The following is a 17398-nucleotide window of genomic DNA, read 5'->3' as shown; positions in this document are numbered from 1 at the left end:
TATTTCTTTCTGAGAACTCCCACATTTTAATTCTTTTTTTAATCTAAAATTTATTAGATTATTTATTTATTTATTTATTTATTTATTTATTTATTTATTTATTTTTTGAGACAGAGTCTCGCTCTGCCACCCAGGCTGGAGTGCTGTGGCCAGATCTCAGCTCACTGCAAGCTCTGCCTCCCGAGTTCACACCATTCTCCTGCCTCAGCCTCCGGAGTAGCTGGGACTACAGGCGCCCGCCACCTCTCGCGGCTAATTTTTTTGTATTTTTTTTTTTTTTTAGTAGAGACAGGGTTTCACTGTGTTAGCCAGGATGGTCTCGATTTCCTGACCTCGTGATCCGCCCATCTCGGCCTCCCAAAGTGCTGGGATTACAGGCTTGAGCCACCGCGCCCGGCCTACCACTGCGCCCGGCCTAGATTTTTTAAAGAATGTTGCAGAAAGGCCAGGTGTGGTGGCTCACGCCTGTAATCCCAGAACTTTGGAAGGCTGAAGCGGGCAGATCACAAGGCCAGGAATTTGAAACCAGTCTGACCAACATGGTGAAACTTCATCTCTGCTAAAAATACAAAAATTAGCCGGGTGTCGTGGTGCATGCCTGTAATCCCAGCTACTCAGGAGGCTGAGGCAGGAGAATTGCTTGAATCCAGGAGGTGCAGGTTGCAGTGAGCCAAGATTGTACCATTGCACTCCAGCCTGGGCAGGACAGAGCAAGACTCTGTCTAAAAAAAAAAAAAACAAAAAACAAAAAAAAAGTTGCAGAGAAATACTTAACACCAAGGAAAATATTTTTATAAAACAATTGCTCACTGGTGCCAGGCACGGTGGCTCATGCCTGTAATCCCAGCACTTTGGGAGGCTGAGGCAGGTGGATCACGAGGTCAGGAGTTCAAGAGCAGCCTGGCCAAGATGGTGAAACCCCGTCTCTCCTAAAAATACAAAAATTATTGGGGAGTGGTGGTGGGCGCCTGTAGTCCCAGCTACTCGGGAGGCTGAGGCAGGAGAATGGTGTGAACCCAGGAGGCGGAGCTTGCATTGAGCTGAGATCGCGAAACTGCACTCTAGCCTGGGTGACAGAGCAAGACTGTCTCAAAAAAATAAAAAATAAAAAATAATAATATTAAATAAATAATTGCTCACTGACATGCCCCTATGAGAAATTTCTGCAACGTTATATTCCTTGCTTTGTTATAGGTAGTGATAATTAGCATACCATATTCCATTAATTTCTTCCTTGACTAAGGTACAATGAAGAAATATTTAGTTTTACTTTAATTGAGTAGAGTTTAGTTGCATAGAATACCTACAAATGGAATCAAAATTATGAATTACATATAAGTGCTGGTACATCAATGCAGATAGTGAAATTTTCTTCAAAGGAATTCTCTATGCATCAGCCGACAAGGAAGTATTCACACTTACTTGTGTGTGTGTGTGTGTGTACACATACATACACACACACACACACATAGAAACACAAACTTAGATAAATGACTTATGAGAACAAGCCAAGACCAAAAGTGAAATTAAATCTATTAGAAAAGTTTAAAATCCTACAAAGGAGCATTTTTTTAAAAACCACAATTGGCACATGATCCATTCGTCTAACTTTCAGGTTTGGCGTCTCCATCCCCTTGGATGTGGGTTGTAGTTGTAATCAGCTACTGGAAGACAGTAATCAGACCTGGTTTCCATGGACATGATTGTGGAATCATTTCTTGAAGCCTGCCTATAATATGCATATGGCAACTGTGAACCATATTGGGAGTTGGTGGACATATTATTATTGGCTGTGACATTATACTCTTGCCTTCCACATGAGCCCATATAGGCCTTCTGGCTTTGAGGAATATAGGACAGTCTTTCATTCCAATCCTCTGGAGGCCCTGGAAGCACCTTCCTCCGAGCTGCTGAGACCACATTTGCCACAATGGATTCCTGGATGTTTCTCGGTCTGAAAGCATCATCCACTAGACCGAGAGGAGATTTTGCTGCTGCTTCCCAAGGAGTTGGTCTCTTGTTTGCTTTCTCTAGTCCATCAGTTGGTTTGCTAGAGTAACTATAAGTAGGCTGGTATACCCAAGGAGATGCAGAAATGGTGGGTGGGACTGATCTTCCGGGAAGAGAAAGGGAGCGCCCACTCTCCTAAAAACAATGAAAACATTAATATATCTAATTCATTTTGGTTTGTGCTGATTGTTACTCCAAAGTATTCCTAGCATCATTATCAAGCACTGCAAAAAAAAAAAAAAAAATTAACCCCTAGAATGCTTAGTCTTAAAGCCAGGACAGGCTGCCTGTCCTGCCTGTCCCCACCTTTGCAAAAGTGGGCCAAGGGCAAATGGTGGGCTGCCACTTGACCCCACCTTTTGCACTTGGTGCTCCTAGTTGCTCCCCATCTGTGAACACATAGCCCTAATTGCTGTCATCTTTCTTAGGCATAGTCACTAGGGGCAGGGCAGGGGCTCTGTCATCACTAAGAACCACCTTTCCTTCTCTCTGCCCTCTACATAGGCATATGTGCACTCACATCCCAACCTCATTCCTATCCTGCTTTCCTGGTACAAAATAAACAAAACTTATTGATAACCTCAGAAACAAGCTGTAAATTACCGAGTTTTTTACTCTTCCCAAGTGACTTTTAATCCGTTATCTAATTTTGGTCTAGTGAATGAATATAGCAAAAACAAACAAGAGCTCTGTAGATGTAGTTAACATTACTGGTATTAAATGGCTGGCCCTTTTCCTCTCAAAATCTATTTATATGGTGAAGATCACATGGATTTTTATTTCCTAAGTGAAGTGTATTGCCTTTGTCTCTGAGGGAATTACTCCTGCCTCTTGTTTAATTTGCATTTTGCTTCCTTTCATGTGTATTACATTCCTATTTCTTGGAGAGTTTATATCCCTGCAACATTCCTCTGTGTATACTAAATATTCTGCTTGACTAATAACACAGAGATATTATTTATTATTATTATTATTATTACTCCTCTGCATTTCTAGGAAAGCTGATGGCTGGCTATCTACATTACATCTTCACACATTCCATTATGCGTGAGACTACCTGAGATAAGCTCTTGGCAAAACCGCAGAAAGGGTACACCTAGGGGACAGGAGTATCAACTTTGAAAGGATCAAAACATCCTGTTTCCTAACATAAAACATTACTATGCTTAAAAATTGCTCTAATTTCATAAACAGTTTCAACAGCTTTTCTGTTAATCAAGTTCTTAACTTTAAAGTGAATATCAATACCTGGATTTAGGCAAACTATCTCAGATTCAAATGTTTCATTTTTGTTTTTTTTTATTAGGCACACAAAGAAGGCAGATGGTTCATTCTTGGTTTCTATCTGAAGAATAAGGGGGTCAATATAATGAATCTTGATTCTCTCTTTTTAATCACTTAAATTTTACTTACAACGGTTGAATCTTAGCAAAAACTTGCTTTCACTAATCCTGTCTTAATTCAGAACCACTCATAATTCTCTTTACTATATATTTGGGTGAGGTGTGGGGAATCCTGACTTTTAGTCATCTTCAAGGTCTTAGTTTCTATTTCACATTATGTATGTGTTCATTTCATAAACTCGTTTAACATAAATTAACATATTGCACACCTAATATTTCCAGGTACTCTTTTATAAGCTGAAGACTTAAAGATGATAAAGTCCTTGCCCTCAATAAGCACACCATCCAGTACTAGTTTTAGCCCCACAGTAGCTGAATTAAATCAAATACAGAAGACCAGTTTGGGCCAGGGCAGTGGCTCACGCCTGTAATCCCAACACTTGGGGAGGCTAAGGTAGATGGATCACTTGAGATCAGGAGTTTAAGACCAGCCTAGCCAACTTGGTGAAACCCCATCTCTACTAAAAATACAAAAGAATTCTCCAAGGTGTGATGGCATAGGTCTGTAATCCCAGCTACTGGGGAGACTGAAGCACAAGAATCACTTGAACCCAGGAGGCAGAAGTTGCAGTGAGCCAAGATCAAGCCACTGCACTCCAGCCTGGGTGACAGAGCAAGACTCTGTCTCAAAATAAACAAACAAACAAACAAACAAATAAATAAAAGATTAGAGAAGATAGAGAAGAGACTCTTTAACTATCTTGACAGGAAAAAATAGGAAGTTTTCCAAACTGTGAGAAGTGGTAAGTCTCACTGTGATAAAGGGAAATGTATCTCTCTCCTGTGGTGTGTGTCTATATCTCACTTTTGTCCTTTCTGTGGAAGAGTTAGAACAACACTGGTCTACAGCATCCCTGGGAGAGTTTTCAGAGTCCCATGATTTTTCTTTGTGTGGTCTTTGATTATGGTAGAGGCAGGCAGCAGAGAAATTCTAGGAAGACAGAGGTGGGTCCCTGGTGAAACCCCACCTTCAAGCCAAAATAGTCTGAAACTCACAGCCCAAAGTGAGAACTTCTATTCCTGTTTGCCCATTCTCTCCTGATTGGTTCTTTGTGAATAGTGCCTTTTTTTTTTTTTTTTTGAGATGGAGTCTTGCTCTGTCCCCCAGGTTGGAGTGCAGTGGTGTGATCTCGGCTCACTGCAAGCTCCACCTCCTGGGTTCACGCCATTCTCCTGCCTCAGCCTCCCGGGTAGCTGGGACTACAGGTGCCTGCCACCACGCCCGGCTAATTTTTTGTATTTTTAGTAGAGACAGGGTTTCAACATTGAGCCAGGATGGTCTCGATCTCCTGACCTTGTGATCCACCCACCTCGGCCTCCCAGTGTGCTGGGATTACAGGCGTGAGCCACCATGCCCAGCTGAATAGTGGCTTTTTACCAGTCAAATGTTTTCCAAAACTACCTATGGCCCACTCCACCCACATCCCGTGCCTATAAAGACCCCAGACTCAGTCACTAGAGGGGAGAGATGGCCGGACCTTAGAGGAGATGGCAAGACTTCAGAGACAGCTGAACTTTGAGGGAGATGGCCAGACTACAGAAGAGATGACCTGACTTCAGGGGAAGACAACCTGCCCATCCCCTTCCCTCTCCAGCTCCTCTCTCCACTGAGAGCCATTTTCATAACTTAATAAAATTCTCTGCCCTTCAATTGTCTGTGTGACCTCATTCTTCTTGGATGCTGGCCAAGAGCTTGGAACTCACCAAGTGCAGATATCCAGAAAGGCCATCACACCAGCCCTTTGCCCTCATTGATGAAGGGCAACCACCCCACACAATGAGGCAAGAGCCCAGCTGAGCTGCTAACCACCATCTGCGGACAGCAGAACTAAGAGAGCACTGTAACACTCCCTCTGAGGCTCTGAGGTTGTAGGCACCCCCACCTGGGCACCGCCATGGGCCCCAAATGAAGTTTGCTCCTGTCAGTGCCCAGAGTGGCCAGCCAGATCCCACACTCGCTCACTCATGTGCTCTCTCCCTCAAGGGGTTGTGCGCAGTGGGCTGAGTAAACAGGGCACCCCTGTTGCAAGTCTGGCAAAGAGGTTAAAAAAAATCCTGTATCAATTAGATGTACACCTTGAGGGACTGCTTTAGTCAATTATTTAGGTATTTTAAAAGATAGAAGGCTGAGGGGATGGCAATAGATAAAGGGAGCTAAGACTTTACAGAAATCTGAACATATATCTTTACTGAACATATATACTTTACTGAACATATATACAGGTGTTTAATTCACTGACTAATAACGGGAAAAAGAAATAATTATCAATATACTTGGGAGTATTAAGTACTATGTGAAAGCATACATTGCAATGATAAGACATCCAAAACATTGCATGAAAGAGAGAAATTATTTTTTGGTATTTATCTCATGCACTGAGTTTGAAAATATCCAGGAGAATTGAAATTTGACAGAATTTAGAAAGTTCAAAATATCGTTCAGTGATATCCTATTAACAAAGATGAATGTGCAGGGAGAAAACTAAAATATTGAAGTAGGGATGGAAAGAGTAAGCCAAGGCTTTCTGAAAGGAAATTAAAGCCTAGGATTGAAGCTGAAAGCAAGAATCTCATGCCAAACATGCATATGACAAATGTAAGAGCAGGGTCCGTTGTGAGGAAAGAGGAGCGATCAGCTCAATGAGCAAAATGACCATTGCTTTTCTGCATTTCCCCAGACTGACGAACATGCCTCCATATTCTTTCACATGCTAGTAATAGAGAATAAAATGATAGACCATTTTAGGTTAGAGATCCAACTGGGATATAAATAAATCATTCCATTGGTACAATGTAGTTTCTGTTTGCACCCAAAATATTGCAAGCCTCTAGCACCCACCTGCACCCATACTTCTAATTTTAATGTATTTCCCCAAAGCAATTTTCACAGTGTTTTTTTTTTGTTTTTTTGTTTTTTTTTTTTTTTTGGTGCTGTTTGCTTCTGTCCATCACAGTTCCAAGGCTCAGGCTGTTCTCTGCTTGGCTTGCTGAATGAAGCCATGTGATATACCCTGAACCAGAAATGACCAAAGGAACCTGAAAGTAGCAGAGGTGTTTGTTTTGTTTTGGAGTTTGAATGTCTAAGGCTGGAATCCTAGCACAGCATGGATTAGGTCCTGGGTTGTCCTTTCAACCATGGGTTGTATCATTATCAAGGGAATTTAATTTTTTTATATGAGAGCACTTAACTGTAACCAAGATGTTAAATTAGCTTTACCCATGATGTGTCATCAAATGCTTCTTTCTTTTTGTCTCCCACTACCTTTTAAACTTTATTTAATAAAAAAAGTTTTCTGCTGCCACTGGAAGAAAACTTAGCAGATCCTGGGGCATTTAGCTTACTTTTAGGAATAGTTCAATGGTTGCCTTAAGTTACTCAAACCAGTTTTATTTTGAAGTAGAAGATTCTGTCTCCTGGAATAACAAACTCCAATTTCAACTTTATTAAAGTTAAATCTCCTCCCCTTCCCCAGCTGGGGCCCACTTCAGAAAGCCTGCCTTCCTTCAGGGAAGGAGTTTGATTGACTTCTTCACTCTACTTCCACTTCTTCTCTCAGGTCGCTAACTCTGCCTTTTGGTCCTCTGAGGTTGGAGGAAAAAAAGGAGTAGAAAGAAAAGAGCAGAAGGAAATTTTTACGTGATTTGGCAACATGATATTCTGGCCTCTTACTTTTGGGGCCAGACAGGTCCAGAGAGGGACATTTTTATGGGATATTGAAAGATTCGCATCACTGGGGACATCTTACCTCTGGTCCTTGATTCATGCTAATTCTTCTCTCTTCTAGGGGGTGACTTTGGACTCATCCTGTGTGCTCCCTTAGGCAGCTGTCTACCTACAGTGCGTAGCTACTAGGATTCATCTGCCCCCTTGGGGAGGCCCCAGGTTGACCCCATCCAGCTCTCCCTTGCTCCTGGCTTGGACTGGCCTGGTCCATGAGGAACACTCACATCATTTGCCTGTGGGGATGTAGAAGAAAATTTCCTGCTTCTTTGCCAGAACAGTTTCTCGGCCTGTCCCTTGCCCTCCAGATTTCCTGAGTGGCACTCAGACCCCACTCTGACCTCCTACCCATCCTCATGCAAGTATCTCCCATGAAGTTCTCTAGGAAGACACTTTGAAACTCTTCTAGCACACAGCTTGAGGTAAAAAGGTGAAACCCCCTCCATGCCACCTACTCCAAACACACACATCTTCAGCACTCTGGAATTCCTTCTCACAGAATCCCCTCTCCTTGCCATAATCAAACCCCTTTTAATCACTCGGACCTGGCTGAAGGGTTCAAGAATTGTGGAAGTCATTTGCTACTATTTTCTTTGTAAGGTCTGTGTTTGAATCTGGAATGTCACTTCAGTGGGCAGCATCTCTTCTATCTGGGGGCCTTAGGTAAAACTTCAATATCCTGTCATCTCATTTTCAGTACAGTACAAAGCTCCCTCTCTCTTATTTTTCTTTTTAAAGTAAAATGTAAGCTAAAATTGGAAATATTTTTTCTACAAATCAGTTCCAAGAAATTTCTCTAATAACTTCAAATAAAGTTGAAACCTGGCTGGGTGTGGTGGCTCACGCCTGTAATCCCAGCACTGTGGGAGGCCGAGGTGGGTGGATCATGAGGTCAGGAGATCGAGACCTTCCTGGCTAACACAATGAAACCCTGTCTCTACCAAAAATACAAAAAAAGGCCAGGCGTGGTGGTGGGTGCCTGTAGTCCCAGCTACTTGGGAGGCTGAGGCAGGAGAATGGCATGAACCTGGGAGGTGGAGCTTGCAGTGAGCCAAGATTGGGCCATTGCACTCCAGCCTGGGTGACAGAGCAAGACCCTGTCTCAAAATAAATAAATAAATAAATAAATAAATAAATAAATAAAGTTGAAACCTTATACCTCACTGAGGCCTTTCTCTAGAGAAGAGGGGTACTTGTTTCCAGAGCATCTTGGTCAATCGTTAGGCTCTAGATTTTGGGAACTTCTTTATTACATTGAATCAAACATTGCTTCCCATGGCTTTACCCCAGTGATTCTGCTAACATGGATTACATCTGCTTCTACTTCTATGCAGCCATTCCTTCATACGTTCCCAGTTTCTTCCACCTTCCTTGAGTATCTTCACTATCCTGTTGCTATCTGTTATTTTTCAAACTAAGGAGAAATAATATCCATGTCATTCATTCCCTCAAGTTCTCCACATCCTTCTTCCTCCAGTTTGTTGGGCAAGGCTAATGCAGGTATAATACCTTGATCTTCTTATGTAGATGTGTGTACATAAACACAAGGCCATGTGCTGAGTAAGACATCATTCAAAATGACTGAGGGACCGTGTCATCTGGCAGATGGTATAGTTAATACTGCATGTGGAACATTCAATCTGTGTGCATTTAGAGCATTCTGTTCTTTAATTGTTCAACCCATGAGAGCACACGCCAATCTTTAGCTGGCCCAATATAATGCATGCAAGGCTCCCACTGAACTCATGAGTCACCAGGTGTTATACAGTCCCACAAAAGGCCTTAACGCTAAGGAGGCATTTTTCTACCTCTGTCTTTAAAAATAGCCAACATTAATAGACTGCTTACTGTGTGCCAGGCAGTGGGGGCTAATTGCTTTATGTGGAGTGTTTCATGTAATTGTCACAACCCCATGAAGTAGAGACACTATTATTATCCCTATTTTTCCAGAGGACAGTGAGACTTGAAGAAGGTAGTAATTTCCCCAAGGGTAAAAGCTAGTAAGAGTTGGGGTGGAAAATTGAACCCAGGCAGGCAGTCTCATACCAGAGTTCCTAAATCTAATTGGACTATACTTGCAACGATATTGTTTTGAGAGAATATCTTTTTTTTTTTTTTTTTTTTTTTTTTTGAGACAGAATCTTGCTCTTGTTGCCCAGGCTGGAGTACAGTGGGGCAATCTTGGCTCACTGAAATCTCCACCTCCCAGGTTCAAGCGATTCTTCTGCCTCAGCCTCCTGAGTAGCTGGGATTACAGGCGCCCACCACTATGCCCGGCTAATTTTTGTACTTTTAGTAGAGACGGGGTTTCGTCATGTTAGTCAGGCTGGCCTCAAACTCCTGACCTCAGGTGATCTGCCTGCCTCGACCTCCCAAAGTGCTGGGATTACAGGTATAAGTCACTGTGCCCAATCTGAGAATATCTTTTTTTTAAAAAAGATTCAAAACCTTGCAAACTAAATGGAGTGAGATCTTAGAAATTTTGGAAAAGGTCATTTAAATTTTGGTTAAATTTGGATTAATGACTACTGGCGTCTTGGCATTTGTCACAAGAACAGGCAGGTAACCAGGCCATAGGGAATACAGAGCATCGCATTTAGATGCACTTCTGCTGCATGAAGGTGAGAGAGATGGGGCTCTGCATGCAGGAGAAAAGCTCAGAGGATCTGAGGGCCTTTCTCAGCTTAACATAAACCATCTACTCATGTCAATTAAATGTTGATTTATCCACACATCTTGTTAATAAAACAGCTTAGTTAGAGTCCTTGTTAAACTGTATAGTAACCAATTTAACTGGCAGGGAACACTTGACATGTAAAAAGAAAGTGTGATCTGAGGTTTACTTAGCACAAAGAAGTGAATTTTAAAGCAATGTAAACAGTCCTAGAAACCAAAGAAGATAAATGTGATGTATGTTTCAAAGTTTAAACTATTTTATACCATAAACCTTGAAAGCGATAAAATTCTCTTGGCTGAAACCCTGCTTACAACACTGTAGAGAAAGGGGCTTCAACTGATATGATTTCAATTCCTTTGACTCTCTTCTCTCAAACACATGATCAGTAAATATTCATCACAAACATATACTTTATCATACACAGATTCTGGGAGGTCCAAGAAAAGCAAAGAGGAATAAAAGGTATTTCCTTTGCCTTTTTTATCATTGATTAGAATTTCTGAAAAGCAGAGGTCCTAGAAGGGATACACAAATAGAAGAAACCATGCAGGAAGCACGAGGTATTCTCCATTTTTCCATTTGCTCAGGTTGAAATTTTGGGAATCAATGTTGACTGCTCTCCATCTCACACTCCAGGCCTGATCTGTCAGCACTGACTTCAAAATACATCCACTATCCGACCAAGTCTTATCAACCTTCACTGGTAGCATCCTGGACTAAGCCACCAAAAAGTCTCACCTGGATTATTGCTACTGTCTCCTAATTGATTTCCCTAGTTGCATTCTCACTTCCTTTAATTTATTCTTAATATGCTAGCCAAAACCATCCAGCTAAAACTCAAGTCAGATTATGTTATTCAGTCCACTGATTAAAAACCTCCCATGGCTTTTCATTTCAAAAAAGGAAACACCAAAGTCCCTTCATTGACCTACAAGACCCCACAAAATCTGCCAACTGGCTCCTTGCATTATCTGACTTCATCTTCTTCGTGTTCTCTTCCTTTCCCTTTGCTCCAGCCACATTGGCCTTGAACCTTGAACACACCAGGTACACTCATGCCTCAGGATTTTTGTACTTGCCAATCCTCTGGATTTTTGTACTTGCTCTCCCCAGGTACCAGCATAACTCCTATCTTGTTTTCTTCAGGCCTTGCTCAAATATTACATGATCACTCAGCTTGGCAATTCCCTCCCTCTCTCAAAATTCCTTACCTTTCTCCCCTGCTTTAATCCTTCCCTTAGACTTACACCCATCTAACGTAATAAATATTCTACTTAATCATTTTATTTTTCTCTCTCCACCAGAAATTAAGGTCCATCTAAGGGTAAAGGTTTTTGTTTCCTTAAGGCTTTCCTAGAACAGTACTTGGCACCAGAATAGTAGGTGCTTAGTAAGTATTTGTTGAATGAATGAATGATAATTTCTACATCAGGCTGTCCTAAACTGAAAATTTGGTTATCTTCACCAGAATTTTAGGTCAGTTCACAAGATGCAGCCCCTCTCACACATGTTACAAGTGACAAGGGACACAAACAGAACTATCCCCACCACCTTAAATATATGCAAACCAATATGCACCCCAAGTCACGTTCAACAAGACAGACAGGATTCACCAATATTTATGAACAAATCAATTTTTCTAAACAGGTGGAAGATTTTTAACGTTTAAATAAATGATTTGCATTCAGGTCAGTGGAAGTTTAAGAGTTTCAAACGGTTTTGATTTCACAATTGAGAAAGTCTTAGAAACTTATGCATGAACCCTAAAGAGAACCTGAAATACATTTGCTAGATTAAATAAATAAGATCTAAGAAGAAAAAGATAAAGGAGATTGGAATTAGTTAGGGTTGAAAAAGAGCAAGCTGAAAGTCGATTTACCGTTTATCATGAGACTGCAAGGAGATGTTAGGCAATGGCAGCCTCTGCTAACTAATCTCTTAGAGTCACTCCCAGCCCTAATGAGCCCTCAGTGACAATTTTCTTGACAGTAGAAAGAGTTCAACACTGGAAAAAATTTCTGCATGGAGATATAGAATCCCTTTACCTAAAGGTCTTTAAATACAAAACAAATGCTCCCTTGAGATGATTTAGATACAACCAAGCTTGAAGTCAGAGGATAAAAACACTTTTAAGGTCATTTTGTTTTAGTCTCTATAAAATAGTCTTTTCCTCCTTCCCTAACACTTGCCTTCTTAAAGTGGATTTTAAGTTTACTTCTACCAACTGAAGTTTTTGGGAATTCTTTTGTAGGACTCTCTTATCTAGAAAATGAAAGAGAGTTTCTATTTCTTTCAGCAGAAGTTCACAGTATTATTCTGCCTACCAAGAAAGGCAGAGAATCAGGACTAATAAACCATATTTTTGAATAGAAAAGTGGCCAGGTAATCACGTCGTTTAAATAGTTTCATGGGCCAGGCGCAGTGGCTCATGCCTGTAATCCCAGCACTTTGAGAGGCCGAGTGGGTGGATCATCTGAGGTAAGGAGTTCGTGACCAGCCTGGCCAACATGGTGAAACCCCGTCTCTGCTAAAAATACAAAATTAGTAGGGTGTGGTGGCTCATGCCTCTAATCCCAGCTGCTTGAGAAGCTAAAGCAAGAGAATCGCTGGAATCCAGGAGGCAGAGGTTGCAGTGAGCTGAGATTGCGCCATTGCACTCCAGCCTGGGCACCAAGAGTGAAACTTCATCTAAAAAAAAAATAATAATAAAATAAATAGTTTCATGAATGCAATGGACATACTCTGACATCAAAACAAGAGATAGGGTCTTGTACGTAGCATATCATCTTGGTTCTGTTACTGACTAGTCATCTTAGATTAACTTTTAGATTAAATTTTCTCTTCCAAAACAATAGACTTTTAAATAAAAAGTTTTATTTCCTGCTTCAAGGAAATCTCTTTGTGAGAAAGTGTAAGGCTTGTAAATGACAATGGAGGCCAGCATCTTATATTGGAAAGAATGGGAACTTGGACGTCACGCTGACCTGAAAGTTCTGCCTTTGTTTCTTGTTATCCATGCGATTCAACTTCTCCCAGTCTTACTTTCCTTAATTGTAAGATGGGAGTATTGCTGGCTACAGTTTCAAGATTATGGGCAGAGTAAAGATTGTGTTTATAAATGGAATGCCACGTAGCCCAACAAATGGTGATTATTTTTGCTATTGTGGGAAGAGACTGTGTGGCCCTAAAGGTGTCAGAGACCTGGCAGGACCTTTTGTTCAAGAGGCAACTGCAAAGGCAGGCTGCTGACCCAGGATAAAAATAGGAGGGAGACTTGCCTTTGAAGTGGCATTAGCAGTGCACGCCTCCGAGGCTGCTGTGCCAACCCCTGCTGCCCTCCTGTCATCAGAACGCAGGCAGCTGGGCTGGCCAGAAACATTGCCACTGACCTCATCTCCCTGCTAGGTCTAAGTGGGCCAAAATATACACTTCTTGATTTTTTTTAAAACCTTCTGTTATAAAAGAATAAAAATAACGATGCTCAGTTTAAGGTTGAGAAGACCAACATGAGGGAGGAATGTGTGCATATACTTTTGTTGTCTCTTTCATCTTTGAAGCAATGATAATAATAACTAAAATGTATAAAACTTTTACTATGTACTAGCTACAGTTCTAAACACTATATTTGTTACCTCAGTTAATCCTCTCAACAACCTTATAGCCTCCATTTTGAAAATAAGGAAAGTGAGGCATATAAATTAGGTAATTTACCCTAATATTACCCTAAATTAGGTAATTTTCCCTATACAAGCCAGTATGTGCTTGTATAGGGAAGTTGGAGAAGTAAAGCTATAGGTAATAAAATTTTATTTAAATAATGTATGTTAAGGCATTAACTCTGTTTACAGAAAAAACTACTATACCAGCAAGTTTTACCCTCTTACCTTTCTTTAGTCTCAGAAAAGAAGTATGTCACTCTACAAGTTAGAGCCTGTGAAAATACTTGTATTAATATAGACTGTGTTGTATTTAAGTAGCTGGGATTGCTGTTTTAATTTTTTATAATTCTTGGGGAACAGACTTATTTAAGTTTATTTTCATAAAAGTTTAGTTTAATTGGTTCAAACGTAAAAAATAAATCTGTTAAACACATTTCAAAATATTTTCTGAAGTTTTCTCTTTCCTCAAAAGATTTAAATAGTAAACGTCATTCATTTAGATTCCCACGGTAGAAAAAGTGAATAATATATATAAAAAGTTCAGATTTCATCAGTTTCTATGGAGAAAAAAGTAATTTTCACAATAAACAAAGGATGTTGATCTTGTTTAAAATAAATAATCTTTTCACCTTGTGGGAGTTTTTTAGGGTTTTTGCTTTTTTTGAGACAGGGTCTTGCTCTATCACCCAGGCTGGAGAGCAGTGGGGCTATCATAGCTCACTGCAGCCTTAACCTCCCAGGCTTAAGACACCCTCTCACCTCAGCCTCTCAAATTGCTTGCAGTGAGCCACTGCACCGAGCATGTGGGAAGTTTTTGTAGAGAAAAATGTTGGTACCTGGCACATGGTAAGCACTTAATTTATTATGAGAGTCATGATTATCACTATAAAAAACTAACATGTTTTATATTGTATTCAGTTATAATTATGTGAGTTCTATTTGAAGTGGAGCTAAAAGCCCGTAAGAAAAATTATTTCCCAACTAAAATGCCTTTTGCTTTTTTAGAGGAAAATTCTATCAGTTATGACTTTAAAAACAAGGACTCTTAAGAAATGTGTACATACCATGTAACAAACTTGATTTGGCTTTTGCACAATAACATTCCCCAAACTTCCCACTGATGTGTTTAGAAGCATCCTCTGTTCCAACTTCTAATTACATTAAAAATCTCTGACAATTCAAAGCTAGCTAATGGCAATGACGAAGACACATCAGCAACTATACAGTGTGTGATGACATAATTTCACAAAGATATGGAGAATACAGGATGAGGAAAATGACTGACTTGACCTTTGTAACTGTTTTTCTGTCCACTATGTTTCTAAGCTTATTAAATGGAACCTTTGATTAATGTCCTGGGCCCTGGGGAAACTGTTTAACCTACTGTTCTTTGAGACATGTAAGATTTAATCCCTATCATATTTATGTTTTCCTGGTCAAAAACATGACCCCAGGGTGAGATTTAAAGTTAGGAATCATAATCACTTGAACCCGGGAGGCGGAGGTTTGCAGTGAGCTGAGATCACGCCACTGCACTCCAGCCTGGGCGACAGAGTGAGACTCCATCTCAAAAATAAAATAAATACATAAAAATAAAATTAGGAATCATAAATCCAGCTCTTCATCAGGAAAGGCATCAACAGCTTGTTTTCTTAAGCACAGAGTAGAAAAAAATTATGCTCAATTCCCTTAACACATCTCTGGTCCAAATGGTGAGTTTTATTTAATGATATCTTTCCTGTTTGAGGGAATTTGCACAATAATTTCTTGTATGTCATTTCATTTTAGAGACATGGAGATGCCACCAACTATGTGGGATTTTCAAATGTATGATTGTTTTGCTGGAGGAGAAACATGAGTTAAAGCGAAATATACAATGATGGTCACGATCATGTGCTTTTCAAATACAAATGGGAAACTTAGGATAAATCTTTTATCAGAAGTATCCCAGTTACATTTCTTCAGAATAAGCAGCATTTACTTCCATTGAAAACACTAATTCCAGATATATTTGTAGTCTGTCATTAATCATTGAAAGGATGTCTCGGGAGGTATTGGAATGCATGTCTACTTATTAAACATTTGAAATTAGAGACCAAATACTTAATTTTGCCCATGGCTTTAGCTGCTGTTACAGCTGGTTTTTATTGGCATAGCTTTTTTTTTTTTTTTTTTTTTTTTTGAGATGGAGTCTGGCTCTGTCGCCCAGGCTGGACTGCAGTAGTGTGATATGGACTCACTGCAACGTCCACTCCCTGGGTTCAAGCGATTCTCCTGCCTCACCCTCCTGAGCAGCTGGGATTACAGGCATGTGCCACCACGCCCAGCTAATTTTTGTATTTTTAATAGAGGCGGGGTTTCGCCATGTTGACCAGTCTGGTCTTAAACTCCTGACCTCAAGTGATCCACCCACCTCGGCTTCCCAAAGTGCTGGGATTACAGGTGTGAACGACCACGCCTGGCTGGCACAGCTTTCTTAATGCATTCATGAAGCTGCAATGTATGATTGTCTAGAGATAACATTGCATGTTAATACTACAGCAAATTTTGCTATGTAGACCACACATTTATTAAAAGGATCTCATTCTTTAGTATTCTCCTGACTTCTCCCCATCCCAAAGTTCGCCTTCATTTTGATTTGATTTTAGGTATTTATTAACTATTACAATTGTTAAATAATTTTTTTCACTTTTAGTATTGATTCATACAAATGCATTGATGAATTTACAAAAATATTATGAATTAACTAAAATACTACATCAGCCCTCTTAACTGCTATGGATATATAATCTTAGCCTAAGATAAAAAGTAACTTCTGGAGATACTAAAATGGCTAGGCCCTCATCAATACACATTTGAGAGAAAGAGAGGAAGAGAGAGATCCTTCAGTAGTATGTATGTCTAAATTCTTAAGCAATTATCCATTAAAATTAAAAAACCTGGCAGTAAGCCGAGATCATGCCACTGCACTCTAGCCTGGGTGACAGAGCGAGACTGTCTAACAACAAAACAAAACAAAACAAAACAAAAAAGAAAAAAAAAACAACCAAACAAACAATAAAAAAAAAATACAATGAACAGATCAGTCATTCACTGACCACATGGCATCAAGCCTGTGAAGTGACCTAGGCTCCAGCATTAACCCGTCATTTATAATATCCAGCTCTCCCATTAGTCTTTTCTCCTCCTGGTAAATGTACAAACATATATTTCACATCACAGAACTTCCAAATACGTCACCATCTTTTTTGCTTTAGAAATAAACTTTAGTGCCTCAAAGTTTTGAAAACAATGTGCTCGTTAGGATCAAAGCCGTCACCAAGTGGGCCTGCCTGTTTCTTTGTTCTGTACACTCTTGTAACATGTAAGCAGCCTCTGACTGATTTTGCATTTTGTTGACATACTGCTCTATTTGCCAAGATTAATGTTAAAGTTAAACAAAAATATTGGGCTGTTTCCCTATGAGGCATAAAGTGCATGAACTTCCTTTTTCTTTTGGGAAATTTTATAATCATATTTATTTTCATTTTAAAAAGCTAATATGCATTCAAAGTGCTTCAAAATTTTCCTTTAGCCTAGATCCCAAAATAAGAATGTTTAGATTACTGCCAGATAGACTTAAGCTAGTTATTAGTAAGAACATTTTGGATTTGGAGATAACAGAGTCTAGGGCCCAACAGCCAAGGGAAGTCATACCATCCTTTTCCCCAGAGATAAGAAAAAACAGCCAAGGAAATTCAATCTCTTTTCTAGATGATAAAATTGTATCATTCTATTCTATTCCTAGAAATATTTATACTCATTCTTGATTAGAGGCAGGGGGTCAGGTAAAAATCACGTCTCAAGACCCCGTTTAGTCTTTTGTTTTTTTTTTTTTTAAAAAAAAAAGAATATTCAAAGCAAATTGCAATGCAAAAAGTTTTAGAAT

The 17398-nt window shown here is 39.9% G+C and overlaps 1 protein-coding gene across 2 annotated transcripts in view; it reads right to left on the bottom strand.

The window, feature by feature from the left end:
- Nucleotides 1-1033: 1033 nt before the first annotated feature.
- SYNPO2 (synaptopodin 2) overlaps nt 1034-17398 on the bottom strand; it is a 179176-nt gene continuing 162811 nt past the window's right edge. For both annotated transcript variants that reach the window (XM_023220040.1, XM_023220042.1), the window contains one exon: nt 1034-2145. In XM_023220040.1, the coding sequence (XP_023075808.1) occupies nt 1612-2145 (534 nt within the window). In that variant the 3' untranslated portion in view covers nt 1034-1611. The remainder of the gene's footprint in view (nt 2146-17398) is intronic.

Source organism: Piliocolobus tephrosceles, chromosome 3 (assembly GCF_002776525.5).
Source record: "Piliocolobus tephrosceles isolate RC106 chromosome 3, ASM277652v3, whole genome shotgun sequence".
Classification (NCBI taxonomy): domain Eukaryota; kingdom Metazoa; phylum Chordata; class Mammalia; order Primates; family Cercopithecidae; genus Piliocolobus; species Piliocolobus tephrosceles.
Note: the sequence above shows the minus strand (reverse complement) of the source record. Positions and strands in the feature narration are given on the sequence as shown.